Here is a 23,350-nt window from a genome sequence, read left to right on the forward strand (position 1 = left end):
AGGTTCTTAAAGAACCTGGAGGATAACCTTATGATCCAGAAAGCAGATAATTCAAACCAGAAGAGAAGTCACCCTGGATATGCTGCTTGACTAATAGGAAGGGACCAAGTGAGGATGTGAAAATAATAGGGTAGGTTGGAGCCAATGATAGCAACCTATTTGGATATAACATAGTAAGGCGAGGGGATGTAGAGAGTGCAGAGGATGATGATACTGGATTTTAGGAAAGCAAATATTTGGGAAATTAAGAAACTAAGAAATTAAGTAAAGGTGATGGAAATATTGTAATGCATGAATGTAGGAGAAGGCTAGAGAATCCCTAGATGCCATACACTACAATGGCTCTAAAAACAAAAATACAGACAAGGAGACCGGAGTGACTTTGAGGACATGGCTCAAAGATCTGAGTGTGAAGAAACCTAACAAAATGTGGAAATAAAGGACAATATGTGGTCAAGTCTTGGAGGTAAATAATAAAGAAAGGATGAGTTAACGCTGCTGAAGGGGGTAAGAGTCTTAAGGGACCTTACAAACATACTGGGGGGAAAATACTATAGAGGAAGCAGGCTCATCAATAAATGAGTGATAAAATCAATGATAAGTCTGTCTCTCCACAAGAAGTGGGCTGGGGTGTGGGGAGGGGAGGAAGAGAAAAGGCCTAGTCTGAGAGCCTTGTAAATGTAACTGTTGATGGAAGCAGGTGAGAGAATACTTGGAAAAATTTAACCTATCCATATTTGTGAGTCTGAATGGCATGACCTACGACGTTGAGTGTGTTGGCTAACAAAAAGCAAACCACTGAAAATTATTTCTGAAAAGTTCCGAAACACTGACATTAGAGAGAGAAAAACACATGCAGTGCTGTTTAGCCCACAGAGATGTTGATAGTTGAGAATGTTTTGGAGAATTAAAAAAAAAAAAAATCAAATGTGGCAGAATTATCAAAACCAGAAAGGAGTAATTTCTGCCCATACTGCTTAGCATATCAAGAAAGCAACAGATGGGGTAGTGTGACCCACAGAGAGAATCTGTCAGAAGAGGGTAATGGAACCATGAGCAATAAGCGGCATTGGAGGTTTATAAAGACTAAATCGTGACAAATGTGATCAGTTTTGGAAGGAATTAGCAAAGCTAATGACTGAGAATTCGGCAGCTATATCATCTGGTATAGCTACTCATGAAACCTTTGATACTGTCATGTGAACTGAAGTTGGGTTAAAGGGACCCTATGCAAAGGGAAACAGTCAGTGGGAATGTACTAGGGTGACCAGATGTCCCGTTTTTATAGGGACAGTCCCGTTTTGGGTGATTTTTTTTTTCTTATATAGGCGCCTATTACCTCCCACCCCAGTCCCATTTTTTCACAGTTGCTATCTGGTCACCCTAGAATGTACTGAGGTTAAGTGTACAGTGATTTGCTTCAGGAGCTGGGTTTAATGTTTCCATTTTAATGATCTGAAAAAGAGATTAAATCTGTATGTTGTTACATGATGCTAACTTGGGAGGTTTGGCAGTAAAGAGAGTAACATAAGCTAAATTGAAAAAAGGCAGTGTCCACGCAAGGATTTATACTGGTATAATACCTGTACAATTACAGCAATAAATCTCCCTGGGTAGACAAGGTTAATAATATGGGTATGGACTTAAAATACACATCTTAGTCCCCAAAAATATAAGCATATTAATCCATTTCTCGGAAGCTAATTTGAAATCCCAGCATTCAATAGGAGGGAAATGCTGTGGAAAGACTCGAGGGTAAAAAAGGCAATAAATGATTATAAGCCTACAATTCAACATGGTGTCAAAAATGTGATGGAGTCCGCTGCCACAAAATCTTCATGAACTGAGAGCTTTCATTCTGGAGTGTGGGCTGGGGGCTAGTGTTTCTCTGAGGCTCTGAAGGACCCACAGAGAATGCTGCCATCACTCTTGGGTGTTTGAAAACCAGAAAGATGCTGACAAATGTATCAAATGTGTGTTAGAGGACTAATGAAAGTGGCTAAAGGGGGGCTGGAGGGATTTATTTACAAGGAAAGATTAAAATTAAATGTTAGGAATACATGGGGCAACAGAAAACTTAATCTGAATATATGGGAATTTTCTAACAGTGAGCGCTATTAGGTGTAATGTGGAAGATACCCCATTGACTGGAACACCTAAATCCAGAGTGGCTCTGGCTCTCTGGGAGATGAGTCTTAAGCTATGTTTACACTATGCAGCTTTTAGCGACACAGCTGTGCTGCTACAGCCAGGCCGCTAAAAGGTGAGCAGTGTAGCCGTTGTTTGTCGGCAGGAGAGAGTTCTCCCGCTGACAAAAAACTTCAACCCCCAGTGAGCAGCAGCAGCTTAGTCGGCAGGAGAACGCTCCTGCTGACAAAGCACTGTTCACACAGGTGCTTGTCGTCAGTAAAACTGTTGTCGTTCAGGGGTGTGTGTGTGTGTGTGTGTGTGTGTGTGTGTGTGTGTGTGTTTCACACCTTTGAACGACAAAAGTTTTACCGATGAAAGTCCAGTGTAGGCAAAGCCTAACTGATCTCTTCCATGTTGAATTTCTGTGACGTGACAGAAGGTACAGCTGCTCCAGGTATCCGTTACACTGGAGAACAAAATCAAGTGCAGTTTTCATCTTGGAAACAATTTTTAAAACAAATTCTTGCTCTCACCACATGGAACTTTGCGGGCTGTAAATAGTTGTGAAAGTTTTAAGTGAGAGAATTGGGATTATAAGGATCTACTGGAGGAAAAGGTCAGTGTTGTGAGATTAATCTGTGTTTAATAGCAGATCCTTCTCTCCTGCAGAGGGTTAGGTGCATGGATCCATCAACTGGAGCTGAAAGTTTGAGTGGGGTAAGGGTATGATCATTGCATAGCTTCTCTCAGGTTTATTGATTATGCTGGACCAAAGGGCATCCTTTGAGACAATGGGATCTTTCCAATTTCCCCTAGAGACCTTCCTAGAAATGTAGGGGAAGCTGTTATTTCCATTGATTGCAGTTGAGTGTGCTGCAGAATCTTCTGATGTTGCAGCAATAGGTCTGCGCCTACCAGATGCCTCCTACAAAACACAGTGGAAAAGTTACTTGAAGCAGAGATGGAATTAAATAACTCTTTTAAAAAAGACCAAGCTGTGTCTTGTCTCTAGGGAAGCTTTAAAAACTTCAGCCACACTTTAAAGAATTTCAGTTCAAGGTGATTCAGTTTGATTTAGATTTTTTAGGTTGCACCAACCACTTGTTGTATGAGGAGTGGTGCTTGGTTTGAATGAATAGTGTAGGATATGGAATGAGGCAAGGAAAACTTGGATCACTTTGAAGCTATGTTTCAAAATTCACAGGCATCTTATGATGGAGTTGAAAAGGCCTGTCCTCTGTTTAGATGGTCTTATTGGTTGGACTTCTTCAAGGTCAGCTTGGCTGTTAAGTCCTTTCCCTGGACTTCCAGATTTACTAAGACAACAAGAAAGGAAAGCAGCAAGGGAATTGCTGCCCTAGGACAGGTGCTCTTTGATGGCAGTTATGCTAGTACAGCTTGAAATAAGGATGTTCATATTAATATCCCAGCTAGACAGTTTTACCTGGAATCTGTCTCTCCAAGCAGCTACATGTCAGACTGTGTGTAGTAAAAAAGACTCCAAGAAAATCAAAGTTGCTGGAGCAGTTACTATGGGTAGGACTGTGGCGTTGTCTATTCAGCAGGTCTGAATGTTGACCCTGATGAGTTGAGTTGCTTACATGCAATATGTTGTCCTCTGCTCAGGAAGCATGGAAGACACAGGAGCAGCAGTTAGTGTCTGGTACCTAGCTTTGCCTCAGATCAAATGGGTGGGCATGTATCTGTAGCACAATCTGCAAGATAACGGGCAATATGTGAGATCACTAGAATGAGTAGTCTGGTTGCTCACTTGCAGTTATTCTTTATTGCCAAAACTGAAGAGGCCTCCTGGTTTTCTTGTCTTTCATTCGTCTTTCGCTCTGTTCCCTCAAGCAGGGAATAGGCATAAAACAAGAGGGTTAACCCCTGAAGGGGAGATATTTCATTATGTGGAACAGCTGCTGCTGGCGAGGTGTGTTCCTACTTTCCTATTGTAGACTGGTATCCCAATCTGCCATCTTGCCATAAGGCTGACTTTGGGAACAGCCATGAAATGTCTGTGGGTATCCATGTGTTGGAAGCCATACTACAGAATCTTGATAATAGACAGCAGAGATTTTTGGACCTGCTCGGCTGATCTAATGGTACTTACAGGCTTGACAACAGAGTAGAAACAGGAAATCAGTTACTTAATTAAAATATACATGTTGACTGCTGAGTCTTGTGTACTAATGGAAGCAAGTCCATCAGCTTTAAACAGTTCTGCTGTCAGCAACAGGGAGGGGGAAGTTACTCTGCTTCTGGCCAGCTTGGGGCTGGGGACATGAAAATGCAAGTGTAATTCTCCCGTGGTCAGAAGGAGTGCCTAGTGTTACTTTAAGGATCCTTCAGGTATTTTCAGGAACAGAGACCAGAGCTCCTTCAGCTGGTGGAGAGTCTTCCCAGGAAACAAGGGGAGGGAGGGATGCTTTAGGCTTGGAGAATCCTAATTCTGAAAAGAAGTGGTCTTCCCTAAGATCTTGATTGCCCATTTATCTACATGGCCAGACTGGTTAGAGTTCTGTGGGTTGTAACTGAGCACTTTGTATTGCTTAGTAATCCATCCTTGCATGCCCACCTCTCTATTTAGGGAGCAGTATGTTTGAACTTTTGCTTTAGTGCCAACTAAAGCAAATGTTTGAATGCTGCCATTCAGATCCTCCTCCTCTAGGTTCCTCATCAGTCAGCACCATTGCTCCATGCTGTAGTCTACGCTGTTAGACTACGCTGCTTGGTGCTGGATTCTGCACTGCTGAAATTGGCCTCAGGGTTCACAGTCAGCAGCTTGAACAATTGTCACACATCCAGCAATGCAGTCTCTCAGTGCCACCTGCGTTGGTAATTAGAGTCCATTCACTGCAAGCATCTGTGTGATCCATATGCACCTCATGTACTGAGTTAATTTGGATCCTGTGGTGTCAAAAGTAGCCTATTGTCTTGTGGACTACTACAAAGTTTGTGTGTTGCTAGGGGGCTCTGACAGAATACACCCCTTTATTCACATCCTATACGCTATTGTAATAATCTTTGTACAAAATATGCCTTGTAAGATATCATTTGAAAACTCCATAATTTGCTGGTCAGTGTTGTCCTGGTAAAATATGTGTGGCAACATTGTATGTGAAGTTATAAGATTCCCCTGTATGGTGGTGTTAAACATGTTCCAAACCCGACATCCCTGCCGAAACAGAAGTTGGCAAACAGATCTGTCCTAAACAAAGGAATGTGTGCTCTGCTTAGTTTACATTTAAGCAGTAAACGCTGCCATCGAGCATGAAGGGAAAAGAAAGGAAGTTCAAATGGGTGAAAAAAACAGCAGGGACTATCCTTCCACATAGACTCTCTTTGGCTCCAGGTTCTTGGCTGGAAATGTTTTTCAAGAGGGGGACTGAAACTATAAAAAGGAGGGAAAACACCCAAAGGGACCCCTCTCTTTCTCTCTGCCCGTCACATTCACTGCACTTGAAGAGACAAAGGAAGCAGGTGTTAGACTCTGGGGGAAAGATTCTGACGTGAGAATTTGGTCACTAATCTGCTGGAGCGTGAGATGAAAAACTTTGTTTGACTCCAATATAGTTTGTTAGGCATTAGTAAACATTTTATCTTTATTTTTCTTGTAACCATTTCTGAGTTGGACAGGGGCAAGGGGGTTGGCTTTCAGTGCCCTCATTATTTAAAATGTTCCAGCGCCATGGTCCCCATCCCATTTTAAATAAATACATTCCAATGAGTGCATGAGGATTTTTCTCTCCATGATTCAGTGGGATGAGAGAGGCTGGAAGTGCAAAGTGAACTTTAAGGGCATAGGAGACACTTTTGAATTGCACTAGGTAGAAATCTGAGCACAGTTCGTTCAGGGCAGCCAGTGCAGACCAGGTAAAGAGTGAGAATCTAATCCCAAATAGTCAAGAATTCAGTTCTAATAATAAACAGGCATTTTCATAAACAGTATGCTAGGGAGATGGTTATTTAAGTATTTGAGGTGTTAAAGGTTTGTACCCCTAGTAAATCTTTGTACTAGAACAATCACATGTACATCTGTTGCTTCCCCCTCCCCCAAAAAAATATTTATTTAGGAAGTATTAACAGCTTATAAATCCTTGCCATATAACTATCAGAAACAAAACAATAATCATTACAACAGTGAGCTTTTATTTAGAGAGATGTTATACAGGAATATAGTCATCAGAGCTCTCTAGTTAATGGCATTACCATATTACAAAATGAGCATCATTACAACACACAAGGCTTCGTAACGTTGAGGCATCCATCTGAGTTGGTAAATGCCATGGTTACCTGATGAGATTGCCCTCACTGAGTGAAACCTCAGCCCTTCTGTTTGCAAAGTGAGAGATTGAGCTGTGGAGCTCGGACTCCAAAACACATGACATTCACACGAATGCCAAATGGTGATAGCACTGTTCATCTATTGTGGGCTCTGAAGTGACCCTCCTGCTTACCCTGGTGACTTACTAAATTCACCTCCTCTTCTGGATCAAGTGCTGCAGGAAGAAATCTGGATTATTACTGTTTGATTACAGATATTGAATTACATATATTGGCCACTAAAAGTTGTGTTTTGTTGGCCTCCTGAGATTGTCTAATCAAGCATATGTAGACAGAAAAGCAGGCTAGTATCCAGTAGAGAGTGTTGGAGAGTACAGATCACTAGAAGCTAGTCTGTCATCTGGAAGGGTGATTCAAGGCTCTAGTTGTCTCACTGGTCTTCCTAGTGAAAAGAGAATTTAATTGCTAGGCTCAGCTAAATGAGATACCTTCTGGCTAGCTATTAATGTGGTCTTGACTACCAGGACGTAGATAGTCATTTCCCTGTCCGCCTGTAACAGGTGCTGGTTATGTGTAGAAGCATTTATGTGTGCTCAGGACTTATGGTATGGCAGTGGGGGGACTGCTAGGCACAGGTGAATAGACATTGGTTTCTCATTATTTCTTTCATACTAGAATCCTAGAATATCAGGGTTGGAAGGGACCTCAGGAGGTCATTAGTCCAACCCCCTGCTCAAAGCAGGACCAATTCCCAACGAAATCATCCCAGCCAGGGCTTTGTCAAGCCTGACCTTAAAAACCTCTAAGGTAGGAGATTCCACCACTTCCCTAGGTAACCCATTCCAGTGCTTCATCACCCTCCTAGTGAAAAAGTTTTTCCTACTATCCAACCTAAACCTCCCCCACTGCAACCTGAGACCATTACTCCTTGTTCTGTCATCTGGTACCACTGAGAACAGTCTAGATCCATCCTCTTTGGAACCCCCTTTCAGGTAGTTGAAAGCAGCTATCAAATCCCCCCTCATTCTTCTCTTCTGCAGACTAAACAATCCCAGTTCCCTCAGCTTCTCCTCATAAGTCATGTGCTCCAGCCCCCTAATCATTTTTGTTGACGTCCGCTGGATTCTTTCCAATCTTTCCACATCCGTCTTGTAGTGTGGGGCCCAAAACTGGACACAATACTCCAGATGAGGCCTCAACAATGTCGAATAGAGGGGAATGATCATGTCCCTTGATCTGCTGGCAATGCCACTATTTATACAGCCCAAAATGCCGTTAGCCTTCTTGGCAACAAGGGCACACTGTTGACTCATATCCAGCTTCCCGTCCACTGTAACCCCTAGGTCCTTTTCTGCAGAACTGCTGCCTAGCCATTTGGTTCCTAGTCTGTAGCAGTGCATGGGATTCTTCCATCCTAAGTGCAGGACTCTGTACTTGTCCTTCTTGAACCTCATCAGGTTTCTTTTGGCCCAATCCTCTAATTTGTCTAGGTCCCTCTGTATCCTATCCCTACCCTCCAGTGTATCTACTACTCCTCCCAGTTTAGTGTCATCTGCAAACTTGCTGAGAGTGCAGTCCACACCATTTTCCAGATCATTAGTGAAGATATTGAACAAAACTGTCCGCAGGACTGACCCTTGGGGCACTCCGTTTGATACCGGCTGCCAACTAGACATGGAGCCATTGATCACTACCCGTTGAGCCCAATGATCTAACCAGCTTTCTATCCACCTTATAGTCCATTCATCCAGCCCATACTACTTTAACTTGCTGGCAAGAATACTATGGGAGACGGTATCAAAAGCTTTGGTAAAGTCAAGGAATAACACATCCACTGCTTTCCCCTCATCCACAGACCCAGTTATCTCCTCATAGAAGGCAGTTAGGTTAGTCAGGCATGACTTGCCCTTGGTGAATCCATGCTGACTGTTCCTGATCACTTTCCTCTCCTCTAAATGTTTCAGAATTGATTCCTTGAGGACCTGCTCCATGATTTTTCCAGGGACTGAGGTGAGGCTGACTGGCCTGTAGTTCCCTGGATCCTCCTTCTTCCCTTTTTTAAAGATGGGCACTACATTAGCCTTTTTCCAGTCATCCGGGACCTCCCCCGATCGCCTTGAGTTTTCAAAGATCATGGCCAATGGATCTGCAATCACATCCGCCAGCTCCTTTAGCACCCTCGGATGCAGCGCATCCGGCCCCATGGATTTGTGCTCATCCAGCTTTTCTAAATAGTCCCGAACCACTTCTTTCTCCACAGAGGGCTGGTCACCACCGCCTCATGCTGTGCTGCCCAGTGCAGCAGCCTGGGAGCTGACCTTGTTCGTGAAGACAGAGGCAAAAAAAGCATTGAGTGCATTAGCTTTTTCCACATCCTCTGTCACTAGGTTGCCTCCCTCATTCAGTAAGGGGCCCATACTTTCCTTGACTTTCTTCTTGTTGCTAAGATACCTGAAGAAACCCTTCTTGTTACTCTTAACATCTCTTGCTAGCTGCAACTCCAAGTGTGATTTGGCCTTCCTGATTTCACTCCTGCATGCCTGAACAATATTTTTATATTCTTCCCTCGTCATTTGTCCAATCTTCCACTTCTTGTAAGCTTCTTTTTTGTGTTTAAGATCAGCAAGGATTTCACTGTTAAGCCAAGCTGGTCACTTGCCATATTTACTCTTCTTTCTACACATCGGGATGGTTTGTTCCTGCAACCTCAATAAGGATTCTTTAAAATACAGCTAGCTCTCCTGGACTCCTTTGCCCCTCATGTTATTCTCCCAGGGGATCCTGCCCATCAGTTCCCCGAGGGAGTCAAAGTCTGCTTTTCTGAAGTCCAGGGTCCGTATTCTGCTGCTCTCTTTTCTTCCTTGTGTCAGGATCCTGAACTCGACCATCTCATGGTCACTGCCTCCCAGGTTCCCATCGACTTTTGCTTCCCCTACTAATTCTTCCTGGTTTGTGAGCAGCAAGTCAACAAGAGCTCTGCCCCTAGTTGGTTCCTCCAGCACTTGCACCAGGAAATTGTCCCCTACACTTTCCAAAATCTTCCTGGATTGTCTGTGCACTGCTGTATTGCTCTCCCAGCAGATATCAGGGTGATTTAAAGGCTCCCATGAGAATCAGGGCCTGCGATCTAGTAACTTCTGTTAGTTGCCGGAAGAAAGCCTCATCCACCTCCTATCCCCCTGGTGGTCTATAGCAAACTCCCACCTTGACATCACCCTTGTTGCTCACACTTCTAAACTTAATCCAGAGACTCTCAGGTTTTTCTGCAGTTTCATACCGGAGCTCTGAGCAGTCATACTGCTCTCTGACATACAATGCAACACTCCCACCTTTTTTGCCCTGCCTGTCCTTCCTGAGCAGTTTATATCCATCCATGATAGTACTCCAGTCATGTGAGTTATCCCACCAAGTCTCTGTTATTCCAGTCACATCATAGTTCCTTGACTGTGCCAGGACTTCCAGTTCTCCCTGCTTGTTTGTTTCCCAAGCTTCTTGCATTTGTGTATCGGCACTTAAGATAACTCGCTAATCGTCCTGCTTTCTCAGTATGAGACAGGAGTCCTCCCCTCTTGGTGTCTCTCCTGCTCGTGCTTCTTCCCGGTATCCCATTTCCCCACTTACCTCAGGGCTTTGGTCTCCTTCCCCCGGTGAACCTAGTTTAAAGCCCTCCTCACTAGGTTAGCCAGCCTGTTTGCGAAGATGCTCTTCCCTCTCTTCGTTAGGTGCCTAGCACTCCTCCTTCTTGGAACACTATCCCGTGGTCAAAGAATCCAAAGCCTTCTGTCCAACACCACCTACGTAGCCATTCTTTGATTTCCACTATTCGGTGGTCTCTACCCAGGCCTTTTCCCTGCACAGGGAGGATGGACGAGAACACCACTTGCACCTCAAACTCTTTTATCCTTCTTCCCAGAGCCACGTAGTCTGCAGTGATCCGCTCAAGGTCATTCTTGGCAGAATCATTCGTGCCCACATGGAGAAGCAGGAAGGGGTAGCGATCCGAGGGCTTGATGAGTCTCTGCAGTCTTTCTGTCACATCGTGAATCCTAGCTCCTGGCAAGCAGCAGACCTCTCGGTCTTCCCGGACGGGGCGGCCGATAGATGACTCAGTCCCCCTGAGGAGGGAGTCCCCGACCACCACCACCCGCCTCCTCCTCTTGGGAGCGGTGGTCATGGAACCCCCATCCCTAGGACAGGGCATCTCATGCCTTCCAATTGGTGGAGTCTCCTTCTGCTCCCTTCCCTCAGATGTATCATCTAGTCCACTCTCCGCATTAGTACCTGTGGTGAGAACATGAAAATGGTTGCTCACCTGTATCTCCATTGCTGTTACATGGAAGCTCCTCTTCCTTCTTCTGGAGGTCACATGCTGCCAAATTTCTTCACCGTCCCTCTGTCCCCGCTGCTCAGCCTGCTCTGATTCTTCGATATCCCAAAGTGCTTTACAATAACAAGGACATATATCCCAGGAGTCTAGCAACTCCTATCAGTCTCCATCTACAGACATTGCACAGCCTAAGTTGATAAAATCTGTTTGATTATTGACCAGGTCATTAGACCCATCCCCTGGGACTCAATTCTAAAGGGCCTTCAACCAAGTATTTATTTGTAGCTCTTCGTGAAAAATTAAATTCCTCCTGTACCTTGTATTGTGGCAACTAGCAGCAGGCACAGACCTCTGCTTAATGTCTCATCTGAAAGTTGCTGCTGCCTTTCCCCTCAGAACTGATTAGCATGGTCCTTCTTGTGAATGGCCTTGCTTCTTGGTGGTTGTTCAGAGCCCTCTGCTGGAATTAGTTGGCTGAGGTGCTGATAAATGAAAGCGCATGTTCCAAGGAATCTGAAAAAACAGTGTCTGTTAACCATCAGTGGTGCTGTCTGCAGATACTGTTGTGTCTGTCCCCCAGCAGGAGAATGAAGTGGAAGGCTTATCTTTAAAGGGGAAGTTTCCTTGCACTCTTCTCCATTGCTCTTTTCCTATTTTTTGCTTGTCTCTGTACCACCTATTTCCCAGCCATTGTATATGGGGTGCAATGTCCTTTCCCTCATGATCACCAGATTTCAACAGAAAAAGTAGGATTGCACTCTCATTCTCTCTGCTCCTTTGGGTCCTCAAGTTACAGGTTATAACGTGTTTCTTTCTCTCTCTTCCTTTTTCAGGTTGTCTCCTGCAGCATATTATGCCCAGAGAATGATCCAGTATCTTTCCCGGAGGGACAGTATTCGCCAGCGCTCCATGCGTTACCAACAGAATCGTCTCCGCTCTTCCTCATCGTCTGCTTCCACCTCAGAGAACCAAGGCCCATCTGTAGAGGGAAATGATCTAGAGTTTGAAGATTTTGAGTAAGTGTGTGCATCCTGCCTCTTCCCACTACGTCACATTGTTTACCCAATGGCTGCTCTATAAGTTCCTACTGCTCAGTAAGCAAACTTGTCTCAGGCTTGTTTAGGCCATTTGATCAGAAATTAGAGCAGCATCTATCACTAATCAGTCCCCTGCACTTTTATAACAAATAAATGAGACACAAATTGAGCTGCCTACTTCACTTCAATGCCTCCAGCTGACTTGCTGCTGGAGTTCTAGTTAAGCTTTCCGGGACACTGTAGAATTGTCCCATCTCTGGTCAGACAGCCCCTGCGTTGTTGAGGAGGATGAAAGGCCCAGGGAAGCAGAGCAGTCAACGGGAGCAGAGGGAAACCTTCCCATAGTTGGGACCCTCCTTCCAGATGGTGCTGGGGTTGCCTCTTGCACTGAGGTTACCTCTCCAGGGGAGGGAACTCCAGTTGCTAGAAAAAGGCAGGTATTAGTATTGGGAGATTCGATCATTAGAAACGTAGATAGCTGGGTTTGTGATGACCGGGAGAACTGTATGGTGACTTGCCTGCCTGGTGCGAAGGTTGCGGATCTCTCGAGGCATCTAGACAGACTTATGTGTAGTGCTGGGGAGGAGCCGGTGGTTGTGATACATGTAGGTACCAATGAGAAGGGTAGGAGAGGGAAGGGTAGGAGAGATGTCCTGGAGGCCAAATTTAGGCTGCTAGGGAAGAGACTGGAATCCAGGACCTCTATGGTGGCATTCTCAGAAATGCTCCCAGTTCCACGCACAGGGCCAGGTAGGCAGGCAGAGCTTCAGAGTCTCAATGCGTGGATGAGACGATGGTGTAGAGAGGAGGGGTTTACATTCATTAGGAACTGGGGAAACTTCTGGAATGGGGGGAGCCTATACAGGAAGGATGGGCTCCACCTAAACCAAAGTGGAACCAGACTGCTGGCACTAAACATTAAAAAGGTTGTAGAGCAGTTTTTAAACTAGGAGATGGGGGAAAGCCGACTGCTGCAGAGGAGCATGTGGATCGGACAGAGACTTCTCTTAGGGGAGAGTCTAATGATAGAGAATCTCCAGGTTATAGTCAGGCGCAGAGGATGGAAGAGGATAAAGTAGGGGCCAGATCAGATGATAAACATTCACATAAAAAAGAATCTGATACATCAGAAAAGGGCAGACAAATAAATAGTGACAAGTTTTTAAAGTGCTTTTACACAAATGCTAGAAGTCTAAATAATAAGATGGGTGAACTAGAGTGCCTTGTGATAAAGGAGGATATTGATATAATAGGCATCACAGAAACCTGGTGGACTGAGAGCAATCAATGGGACACAATCATTCCGGGGTACAAAATATATTGGAAGGACAGAACAGGTCGTGCGGGGAGGGAGTGGCACTATATGTGAAAGAAAATGTACAATCAAATGAAGTAAAAATCTTAAGCAAATCCGCATGTTCCATAGAATCTCTATGGATAGAAATTTCATGCTCTAATAAGAATATAACATTAGGGATCTATTATCGACCACCTGACCAGGACGGTGATAGTGATGATGAAATGCTAAGGGAAATTAGAGAGGCTATCAAAATTAAGAACTCAATAATAGTGGGGGATTTCAGTTATCCCCATATTGACTGGGAACATTTCACTTCAGGACGAAATGCAGAGATAAAATTTCTCGATACTTTAAATGACTGCTTCATGGAGCAGCTGGTACGGGAACCCACAAGGGGAGAGGCAACTCTAGATTTAGTCCTGAGTGGAGCGCAGGAGCTGGTCCAAGAGGTAACTATAGCAGGACCGCTTGGAAATAGTGACCATAATACAATAGCATTCAACATCCCTGTGGTGGGAAGAACATCTCAACAGCCCAACATTGTGGCATTTAATTTCAAAAGGGGGAATTATGCAAAAATGAGGGGGTTAGTTAAACAGAAGTTAAAAGGTACAGTGACTAAAGTGAAATCCCTACAAGCTGCATGGGCGCTTTTTAAAGACACCATAATACAGGCCCAACTTCAATGTATACCCGAAATTAAGAAACACAGTAAAAGAACTAAAAAAGAGCCACCATGGCTTAACAACCATGTAAAAGAAGCAGTGAGAGATAAAAAGACTTCCTTTAAAAAGTGGAAGTCAAATCCTAGTGAGGCAAATAGAAAGGAGCATAAACGCTGCCAAATTAAGTGCAAGAATGTAATAAGAAAAGCCAAAGAGGAGTTTGAAGAACGGCTAGCCAAAAACTCCAAAGGTAATAACAAAATGTTTAAGTACATCAGAAGCAGGAAGCCTGCTAAACAACCAGTGCGGCCCCTTGATGATCGAGATACAAAAGGAGCGCTTAAAGACGATAAAGTCATTGCGGAGAAACTAAATGGATTCTTTGCTTCAGTCTTCACGGCTGAGGATGTTAGGGAGATTCCCAAACCTGAGCTGGATTTTGTAGGTGACAAATCTGAGGAACTGTCACGGATTGAAGTGTCACAAGAGGAGGTTTTGGAATTAATTGATAAACTTAACATTAACAAGTCACCGGGACCAGATGGCATTCACCCAAGAGTTCTGAAAGAACTCAAATGTGAAGTTGCGGAACTGTTAACTAAGGTTTATAACCTGTCCTTTAAATCGGCTTCTGTACCCAATGACTGGAAGTTAGCTAATGTAACGCCAATATTTAAAGAGGTGATCCCGGCAATTACAGACCGGTAAGTCTAACGTCTGTACCGGGCAAATTAGTTGAAACAATAGTTAAGAATAAAATTGTCAGACACATAGAAAAACATAAACTGTTGCGCAATAGTCAACATGGTTTCTGTAAAGGGAAATCGTATCTTACTAATCTATTAGAATTCTTTGAAGGGGTCAACAAACATTTGGACAAGGGGGATCCAGTGGACATAGTGTACTTAGATTTCCAGAAAGCCTTTGACAAGGTCCCTCACCAAAGGCTCTTTATGTAAATTAAGCTGCCATGGGATAAAAGGGAAGGTCCTTTCATGGATTGAGAACTGGTTAAAAGACAGGGAACAAAGGTAGGAATTAATGGTAAATTCTCAGAATGGAGAGGGGTAACTAGTGGTGTTCCCCAAGGGTCAGTCCTTGGACCGATCCTATTCAACTTATTCATAAATGATCTGGAGAAAGGGGTAAACAGTGAGGTGGCAAAGTTTGCAGATGATACTAAACTGCTAAAGATAGTTAAGTCCAAAGCAGACTGTGAAGAACTTCAAAAAGATCTCACAAAACTAAGTGATTGGGCAACAAAATGGCAAATGAACTTTAATGTGGATAAATGTAAAGTAATGCACATTGGAAAAAATAACCCCAACTATACATACAATATGATGGGGGCTAATTTAGCTACAAGAAGTCAGGAAAAAGATCTTGGAGTCATCGTGGATAGTTCTCTGAAAATGTCCACGCAGTGTGCAGAGGCGGTCAAAAAAGCAAACAGGATGTTAGGAATCATTAAAAAGGGGATAGAGAATAAGACTGAGAATATATTATTGCCCTTATATAAATCGATGGTACGCCCTCATCTCGAATACTGCGTATAGATGTGGTCTCCTCATCTCAAAAAAAGATATACTGGCACTAGAAAAGGTTCAGAAAAGGGCAACTAAAATGATTAAGGGTTTGGAATGGGTCCCATATGAGGAGAGATTAAAGAGGCTAGGACTCTTCAGCTTGGAAAAGAGGAGACTAAGGGGAGATATGATAGAGGTATATAAAATCATGAGTGATGTGGAGAAAGTGGATAAGGAAAAGTTATTTACTTATTCCCATAATACAAGAACTAGGGGTCATCAAATGAAATTAATAGGCAGCAGGTTTAAAACAAATAAAAGGAAGTTCTTCTTCACGCAGCGCACAGTCAACTTGTGGAACTCCTTACCTGAGGAGGTTGTGAAGGCTAGGACTATGACAGAGTTTAAGAGAGAACTGGATAAATTCATGATGGTTAAGTCCATTAATGGCTATTAGCCAGGACGGGTAAGGAATGGTGTCCCTAGCCTCTGTCTGTCAGAGGGTGGAGATGGATGGCAGGAGAGAGATCACTTGATCATTGCCTGTTAGGTTCACTCCCTCTGGGGCACCTGGCATTGGCCACTGTCGGTAGACAGAATACTGGGCTAGATGGACCTTTGGTCTGACCCGGTACGGCCGTTCTTATATTCTTAAGCAGGATCCTGTCTTGTCCTTCATGTCAAGGGCAGAATTCAAGGAGGGACATGAACTCAAAGCTGTAGCAGAGTAGGAGCAAGGAAGATCTTTCAGGAGACAGTAGTGCTTCATTGAGCTGAGTAGAGGGAGAGAATAGTCAGCATGTGTTTCCATTCTCCATTTACTGTAGCTATGGAGACAGCTTTGGGGGGCTCCCTTCTTACAGGGGTTATAAGGTTGAACCCTGACTTCAGTACAGATGATAAATGGACCAATGTGTGGCAGAAAGAGAGATTCCTCCAGTCAGAGCTGAAGACAGCAAACCTCTAGGATGACTGGTTCTCTCTCTCTCACTATTTCTGCTGGGTAGTTTTCCTCTTAGACGAGGCCTTCTTCCATTCTTAATCCCCTATGCTGGGTTCCATGCAAGCCTCTGCTTGGAACTGTGTTGTTGGACTGTACTGTGGTGTGGCCCTGACAAACTGACTTGCAACAAGTTCTTTCCCCTATATGGAAGGGTGAGGTTCTTCACTCAGGCATCTGACTAACTGTAGTGGGTTGCTCAAAGAGTTTCGGCATCAGTTACTGTCAGAGGCATTGAGATAAGAAAGGTCCATCTTGCATTCCCTGCCCTGCTGCTTGTGACCTTTTCATTCATTCATTATTTGTTCCATTTCCAAGTAGAATTTTCCCAGCTGTTGCAAGTATCCACTTTTATTTTGATCCTTATCACACTTATGTTCTCCAAGCACACAAAACAATCTGCTCAGGGGTATTGGGACTGTGGGAGCTGTGAGCACTCCAATGGCCTGGGCTTCTAGACTGTCCTCAACATTGTCTCCTTCTGGCATCAGAAGGATTAACCTCTCCCACTGTCAGAGCTCTTACCCTCACTTCCTACAGCACCACCTTCTGGGGTAGCAGCATGCCCCATGTCATTTGATTCAAGGTGAAGCCTCTTTTATGAAAGACAGTATTGAATTTACACCTCCCAAAGTAGCGGCAGATAAATCCCTTTCCTGGTGAGGATTAAGGGGGTGGCAGAATTTTTCTGAAATGTTATTCAGTGGAGCTGTCATTTCACGCTCCAGCAATTAAATACTCGAAAGCGCAAGGGGAGTGCATGCATCTTCTCTTTTCATTGTGGCCTTGTTTGTGTAAGATGTAAATGAGGGGAGATATGCAGAAGTGTCAGCTGCCTAATAGCTTTCCCTATGCAACTCTGCAGGCTGGAGGAGCATCAGTGTGACAGCCTCACAGGCCCATTGTGTGAGGGGAGAGCCCAGCAAACACAGCACTTAGTATTTCCATTATTGCCTCCCATTCATCTTCTGGGGAAGGTGGTTCTGCTGGTGAAAATGGATGGTACATTCTCCATTCACACAGCAAAGCCGATACCTGTAGAGAAATGTGTTCCCCTGCAGATAATATTCACGCAGTTCCAGAGCCCATTCAGGGAAGCAATTCACTCAGGCACATTGAGGCCACCTTTCATTTCATGCTGAGGAGTCTTTCTTCCCTCTGTGCTAACCAAGCTTTTTGGGAATGAATGTTCCATATTGAATTCTGCCCCTCTGCATCTTAAGGACATTCTCTGCCTCTCTTTCCTCTGCTTCATTGTCTCTCTGGCTGATAACAGGGACCTAGCGTGGGGACCTTTACATTGGAATTTGCCTTGTGACTCCTCTTTCAGTTTTGTCTGCTGACCTCTCGCGGTGAAGCCTTTTTTTTTTTCGTTTTCCTTCCATCTTTCCAATTATCCCTTCTTTGCTTTACCTTTCCTGATTCATCTTTCCCTTTTCTGCTCTTATTGAGCTGGTTTAGCTTCCACTGTTACCCGCACTCTCTAGGGCACCCCATCTTTATCCTTCTGTGGGCTCAAGGCATAACCTGGTTAAATTAGGCACCCCCACCCTTTCCCGGTTCCTAGGACTCAGGGCGTATTCTTCTGGGGGGTTGCGGGGCCTTTTATCAGTGAAAATGCCTTACACATTAATAGTCTTAACCTCTATTTGTTAACTGTTACCAAAGCAGAATGCACACGCTAAGCTTACAGTACTCACCGCTGCCAACAAGGCAGATGAACTTTTCCTGGTGGCCAATCGGGATCAGGTTGTCCGGGGGCTCTCCAGTTTCTGCCTGATATGGTTGGCCGGGGGTTGAGTCTGGCAGCTCTGATCCTGGGTTGTGTCCTGGAATTAGGTTCCAAGGAGCTTCCTTTTGGACCCCAGTTTATATAGTTAAACTTGAGTCCTGCTTAGCTATACCTTAACCAGTCATTTTAAACTAAAGTACTACAAAATAATTATTTGACCAATCCTAGCATATTGTGAAACAATTCTTTAACCAACCATACCCCACCACCTTAATTGACTTAAATTTTGTGAAATTAGTTATGTGACAGGCAAACAAAGAACCAGACAGAAATCAAATTGATAAACAATAAAGTAGGAACCATGAAGGCAAAACAATAAAGATGTATAGGTTTCACAATCACAACTGTTAATAAGTGATTCCTTGCCAGCCAGAATGCTATCAAACAAAGTTTTCTTAAGATGTTTAAAGATCTGTTTCTTTAACTGGTGATGGTGGGTACTATTAGGACAGGAGCATCTTCTTAACAGCCCAATATTTCATTGTTTTAATATAATTTAGATGGAATGTGAGGATGTGACTTTTTTTTTTTTTTAATTCTCCCGTCCACCCCCACCTGTTTTTTAGCTCATAGCTACTGCTGTCCTAATGTGGCTGCAGAAAAAAGGCCTCAAATCTTACACCACATCTCTCCCTCCCTCTGTGATGGGTGAGAAAGATGGGGATAGGTCAGTACTTTCATCGCTATCCTTCCCTTCCCTCACCACCATGCTTTTCAGCTTTCAGAGGCTTGCTTTTACTTCTGGAATCCTAGAGAGCGTTCCCTGAAGTGCTAGCAAGCTGACTTCATTTCTTGTCTTTCTATTCTGGATGAATCAGATTGTAAATTTCTCTCCCCCTCTTTATTCTTTGTTTAGGGATCCTGGGGAAGGAGGCATATGTGATCGTTAGTACCCGTGTGCTCTACGGGATCTGGGTCTATGAGCAGGCAGTGATAGTTGTGGAGATTAATGGAAGGAGGAGGCACACATCAGAGCCCTAGTGGGGCTCTGGGTGATCGCTACTTCCCACCACACAACACAGATGTAATGAGGTTGAGTAGTGTCCGCAAAAGAGAAACTAAACAACTAATTATTCCTCAAGAAAGGTTTTTATTGACTTACGACTATAAAGGCAACATAGGCAGAATAAGAAAAACAGAATTAAAGACCAGCACTGAGTGAGGATTAATACAAATGGCAAGTTATACTGGAGACAAGCACAAGTACAAGTAATATTATGCATTAACTACCTATTCCTATAAGTACACTTATAAAAGGTAAATAATATTGAAAATAGTCACAAGCACATGCAACGCTACTATTACTGATTGCCTAGCATCTTCACATGTACCGTAACCACCCCCAACAAATACAATTCCATATGTGATATTAATACATTGATTAACTATATTTTACTAACCTTAACCTACCTATAACCTTATATAACAACATATAAACTTTTATTGACTTTTGTGATAAACTGGATGGTAATTTATACTGAAGACAGGCACAGCAACTTGCAAAGCTATTATGATTTATAAACTACTAGCCTCACCAGCGCTGCACCTGTTTTCAGCAAGGCACAAAACATGTACAGTTACTATATATTGATTAACTATTGACTACTACTAGTTTTAAACAACTTAAACAATTTACTAATATACTTAAACTATAGTATTAATACAGGCTTAAGATTAACTAGTTCGAGCACAACCGGGCCTGTTTAGTCCAAAACCTTACCCTGTGTTTTTCCAAAGATACATTACCTTTCAGTTGACCATTTCCTATGCTGGCCGGGCACAGATAATCGGTGAAGCGCAAGTCCCTTTGGTTCAGGGGATGCATGTGAGCCTGACAAAGAGTGATCTCCTTTAGGTCAACACACACACAAACACTTGCGTCTTTGCACCTTTTTTATACGGTATTTGCTGACCGCATTTCAAAACAGGTCAACCAATGAAGGTGGCCAAATGTTTCAGTGTGGTATTTGCGGTTGTTTTGATCTTATGAACTGTGCACCTGTGCTCAGCTCATCTCTTCTCTATGCGGCTAATTGTGGTTAATTTGCTAGACTCAAAAATGCTCGAGTCAGCTTCAAGAGGTATTTGGTTGTAGAGCATAGTAACCACAAGTCTGTATCTATCTTTACCAGGCTTCCTATAAAGCTTCCTAGCTAGATTATGCTTATGCTTGCAGGATTCAACTGTACTCGCTTCTTACAACTTCCGGAAGTTTTAGGCCTAACACTGCTTAGCCTGACACTGCTTGACAAGGCTTGTGCACATTAATCACAATAGTTACTTCATCCCTCACCCTTTCCATATTTGCACAGGGCTCTGGAGGCCCAGGCCTTGCTCAGCCCCTTCACTCTTTTGCAGGGTTTTAAGTTTTAAGTGTGTATTTATTGTGCGCTTTCAGATTTGCTGGCCCACAAGAAATTTGTTCCCCAGCAATGCCAAGTTTACACTCTTGTGGCCCTGTAGAATTGCCACCAATACCCACCTTCTCCTCCCTGCCCCAAACCCCGCTCTCTCCTGTGCAACCCTGTTGGGATTTTCTCCTAAGACAGATTCTGTTCACTTCCCACTCACTAATACCCACCCACTAATGCATGTTTAACCTCTCAGCTTCAGCATACTTTTCCATACTAAGTACAACTGACAATTGTAAGCTCAGGGCTTTTGTCTGCACAGGAAAGTTATGCCAGTATAAACTAAGATGTGAATTTAAACTGATATAGTTATCTTGTTATACCTCCCCATGCCAAAACTCTCTCTGATTCAGGAATAGGAGTGTCTATGTGGGGTCTTATTGGTATAACTATCGAACTACACTGATACAATTATGGCGGTATAACTGGTAAAAGTTTTCCCTGTAGACAAGCTCTCATCCATCTTGGGCTCCCTAATGTCCCAGCCTTGTTTGCAATCCTTCAGCATTCTTGGAATGAGGAGCATGCTTTGGTACATTTAATGAGGGAAGATGTCCTTGTTATTGATTCCAGTAAATCCCGCAGGCTTAAAATCCCTTAAATTGACTTTCACAAGAGAGAACAGGTCTCTCTTGGAGATTTCCCTTGGCTTGGAGCAGTTCTGACACGGGAGTCATCCTTGCAGTGGGCAATGCTCTTAGGGTTCCTTGGACACCAGCAGGTTAAAATCTTTGCATGCAGTGCAGATTGATTGCCATATTCATATGCAGAAATATTTCCATGTCCTGAATTTCTGCCATCTATCTCCCTGTCTCTGTCTGCAGCAAGCATGGGAGAGAATGCAGATTTACTGTGTTTGTCAGAAAGGCAAATATTTAGGACAGTATGTTGCTCTGTCTGAAAACCTTCACGGAAATGCTTCACCACGGTTTCATAAAGGGTTTCAAGCCAAGGCTAAAGGTGTGATTGTGGCTGACTCTCTCTGTCTGCCTTAAAAAATCGGCTGCCTGTTAGAATATAGATTGGGAAGAGCTCAGCAATTACATTTGTTTAGTGTTTGTACCTTCTCCCCTTCTATACGCATGCTGTCTCTCCCATTCTCTACTCTGACTCTGGTACCATTCATCCCATAGGAAGAGGTCACCGTTGTACCAGCACTGCTCACTGTTAGCTCTGTTTCTTCCCTCCTAAATCCTGTAAATTGGACTGTAAAGCTGAACAATTCCCATCAATACTGGGAAAGATCCTTTCTGGTCTGTGACACAAATGAGTAGTCCTCGGCAATATCTCCTATGGACAAGGAGAGGGACTGAGCTCTTTGACCTTAGGTCCCATCATGGTATTTAGGTTTTTCAGTTCAATGCAAGTGCACTAGAAATGCCTAGACAGAGATCTGTGATCAGTATGTGTGCACTGCAGGAGTGAGTCTTTGGCAGCCCCAGTTGGTAAGACCATGGGTTCATGACAGCTACCTATTGACTTGCAGAGTGGATGAGCCTTCTTCAGAATGTTTACGTGCTTCAGAGCACCAAGGATTACTTGGCTCTCTTCTATAATGAGGCCAGCTGTGGAATATTTGGTTCCCAGACCTATGAGTCTCTTAACAAGTTACCTTGCACCAGGTTTATAGTAAACACTCTAGGCAATGTAGGATAAGCCATGGCCTTTCCATTCAACAAAGGCCTCCAGCCTCCTACCTGCCTTCTCTCCACCATTCTTGACAGCCTCACTGACCTCTCACACTGAGGTCCAAAGGAGTCATCTCTGAGTTCCTCCAACAGTTGTCATCTTTTCATAAAGAAACAGGAGGCTTTAGGATCTGAGAGCTGCACGCTTTGACCTTGATTTTATAAAGCAGAGAACTGGTTTACATTCAGTGCCACTCTATCCTTTCCTACGTGGAGATGTTCTGTAATTCTCAGATTTCCAGTGCTTTTGAGAACATAAATTTACATGCACTGGTAGAGGTATGGGGTAGTTACTTTGGTGAGCAGCACAGCAAATTATTACTGTCTTGTCTTCAGGCAAAAGTGTTTGGTTTGGGAGCTTCCATCCTTTCTTGTCTCGGTGACTTCTCCATTCCAGGCCAGCTTGTAAGTAAACTTGTGAGGTTGGCTTGGTCGTCGTATTTACACATACACAAAGGAGAAAGATGTATGGCTGGCTAAACATTCAGCCAGGAAGATCAGGAGATCCCCTTTTTCTGAAGAGGATATATAAGGTGACCAGTTCTGAGAAGTATGCCAGAAGGGACTGTGATCTGTAGGACCTTTAATGCAAGAACAAGAAGTGTCATCTTGGATGGTTGAACTTATATGACCACCATATAAATAAAATGAAAAAAGAAACTAGTTATTACATAAGAACAGCCATACTAGGTCAGACCAATTGTCCATCTAGCCCAGTGCTTCCCAAACTGGGGTTCGTGAATCCCTGGGGGTTCGCGAAATATTACAGGGGATTCTCGGGAAAAAGTTCCATAATGGCAGACAGAGCTGGTCCTAGGGACCCTGGGCAGCACGGGGCCAGCAGCATGGAGCCACTGGACTTCCACGAGTTAAGCAGATCAAAGCAAGCATATCTATCACACTGAGGAGATTTAAACTTCAAGACTCCTTATAAGAAATGGAAAGGGAGATGGACATTTTTGCTGTTTTTAAAATTAAATAGGCAGCTAGTATTGTTTTTTTTTATAAATTATTATGAAGAACAAGTTTAAGCTTTGTTGTAATGTGCATTGTTTGTCTGGACTGCTCAAGACCTGAATGCTTGTGTAAGAGGAACTCTTTGAGTTGGCTTCTTAAATACCTTCATGATGTTTCACATCTGATACTCCTTGATGAAACATAGGAGCCTTGTCTTATAACAGGCTTAT

General features: G+C 43.6%; 1 protein-coding gene across 2 annotated transcripts in view; it reads left to right on the forward strand.

Moving 5' to 3' along the window:
* Positions 1–23,350, forward strand: part of AMBRA1 (autophagy and beclin 1 regulator 1) — a 198,125-nt gene that overhangs the window by 57,750 nt on the left and 117,025 nt on the right. For both annotated transcript variants that reach the window (XM_034769548.1, XM_034769549.1), the window contains exon 9: positions 11,578–11,760. In XM_034769548.1, the coding sequence (XP_034625439.1) occupies positions 11,578–11,760 (183 nt within the window). The remainder of the gene's footprint in view (positions 1–11,577; positions 11,761–23,350) is intronic.

Source organism: Trachemys scripta, chromosome 4, assembly GCF_013100865.1.
Source record: "Trachemys scripta elegans isolate TJP31775 chromosome 4, CAS_Tse_1.0, whole genome shotgun sequence".
In the NCBI taxonomy this organism is placed as follows: Eukaryota; Metazoa; Chordata; order Testudines; family Emydidae; genus Trachemys; species Trachemys scripta.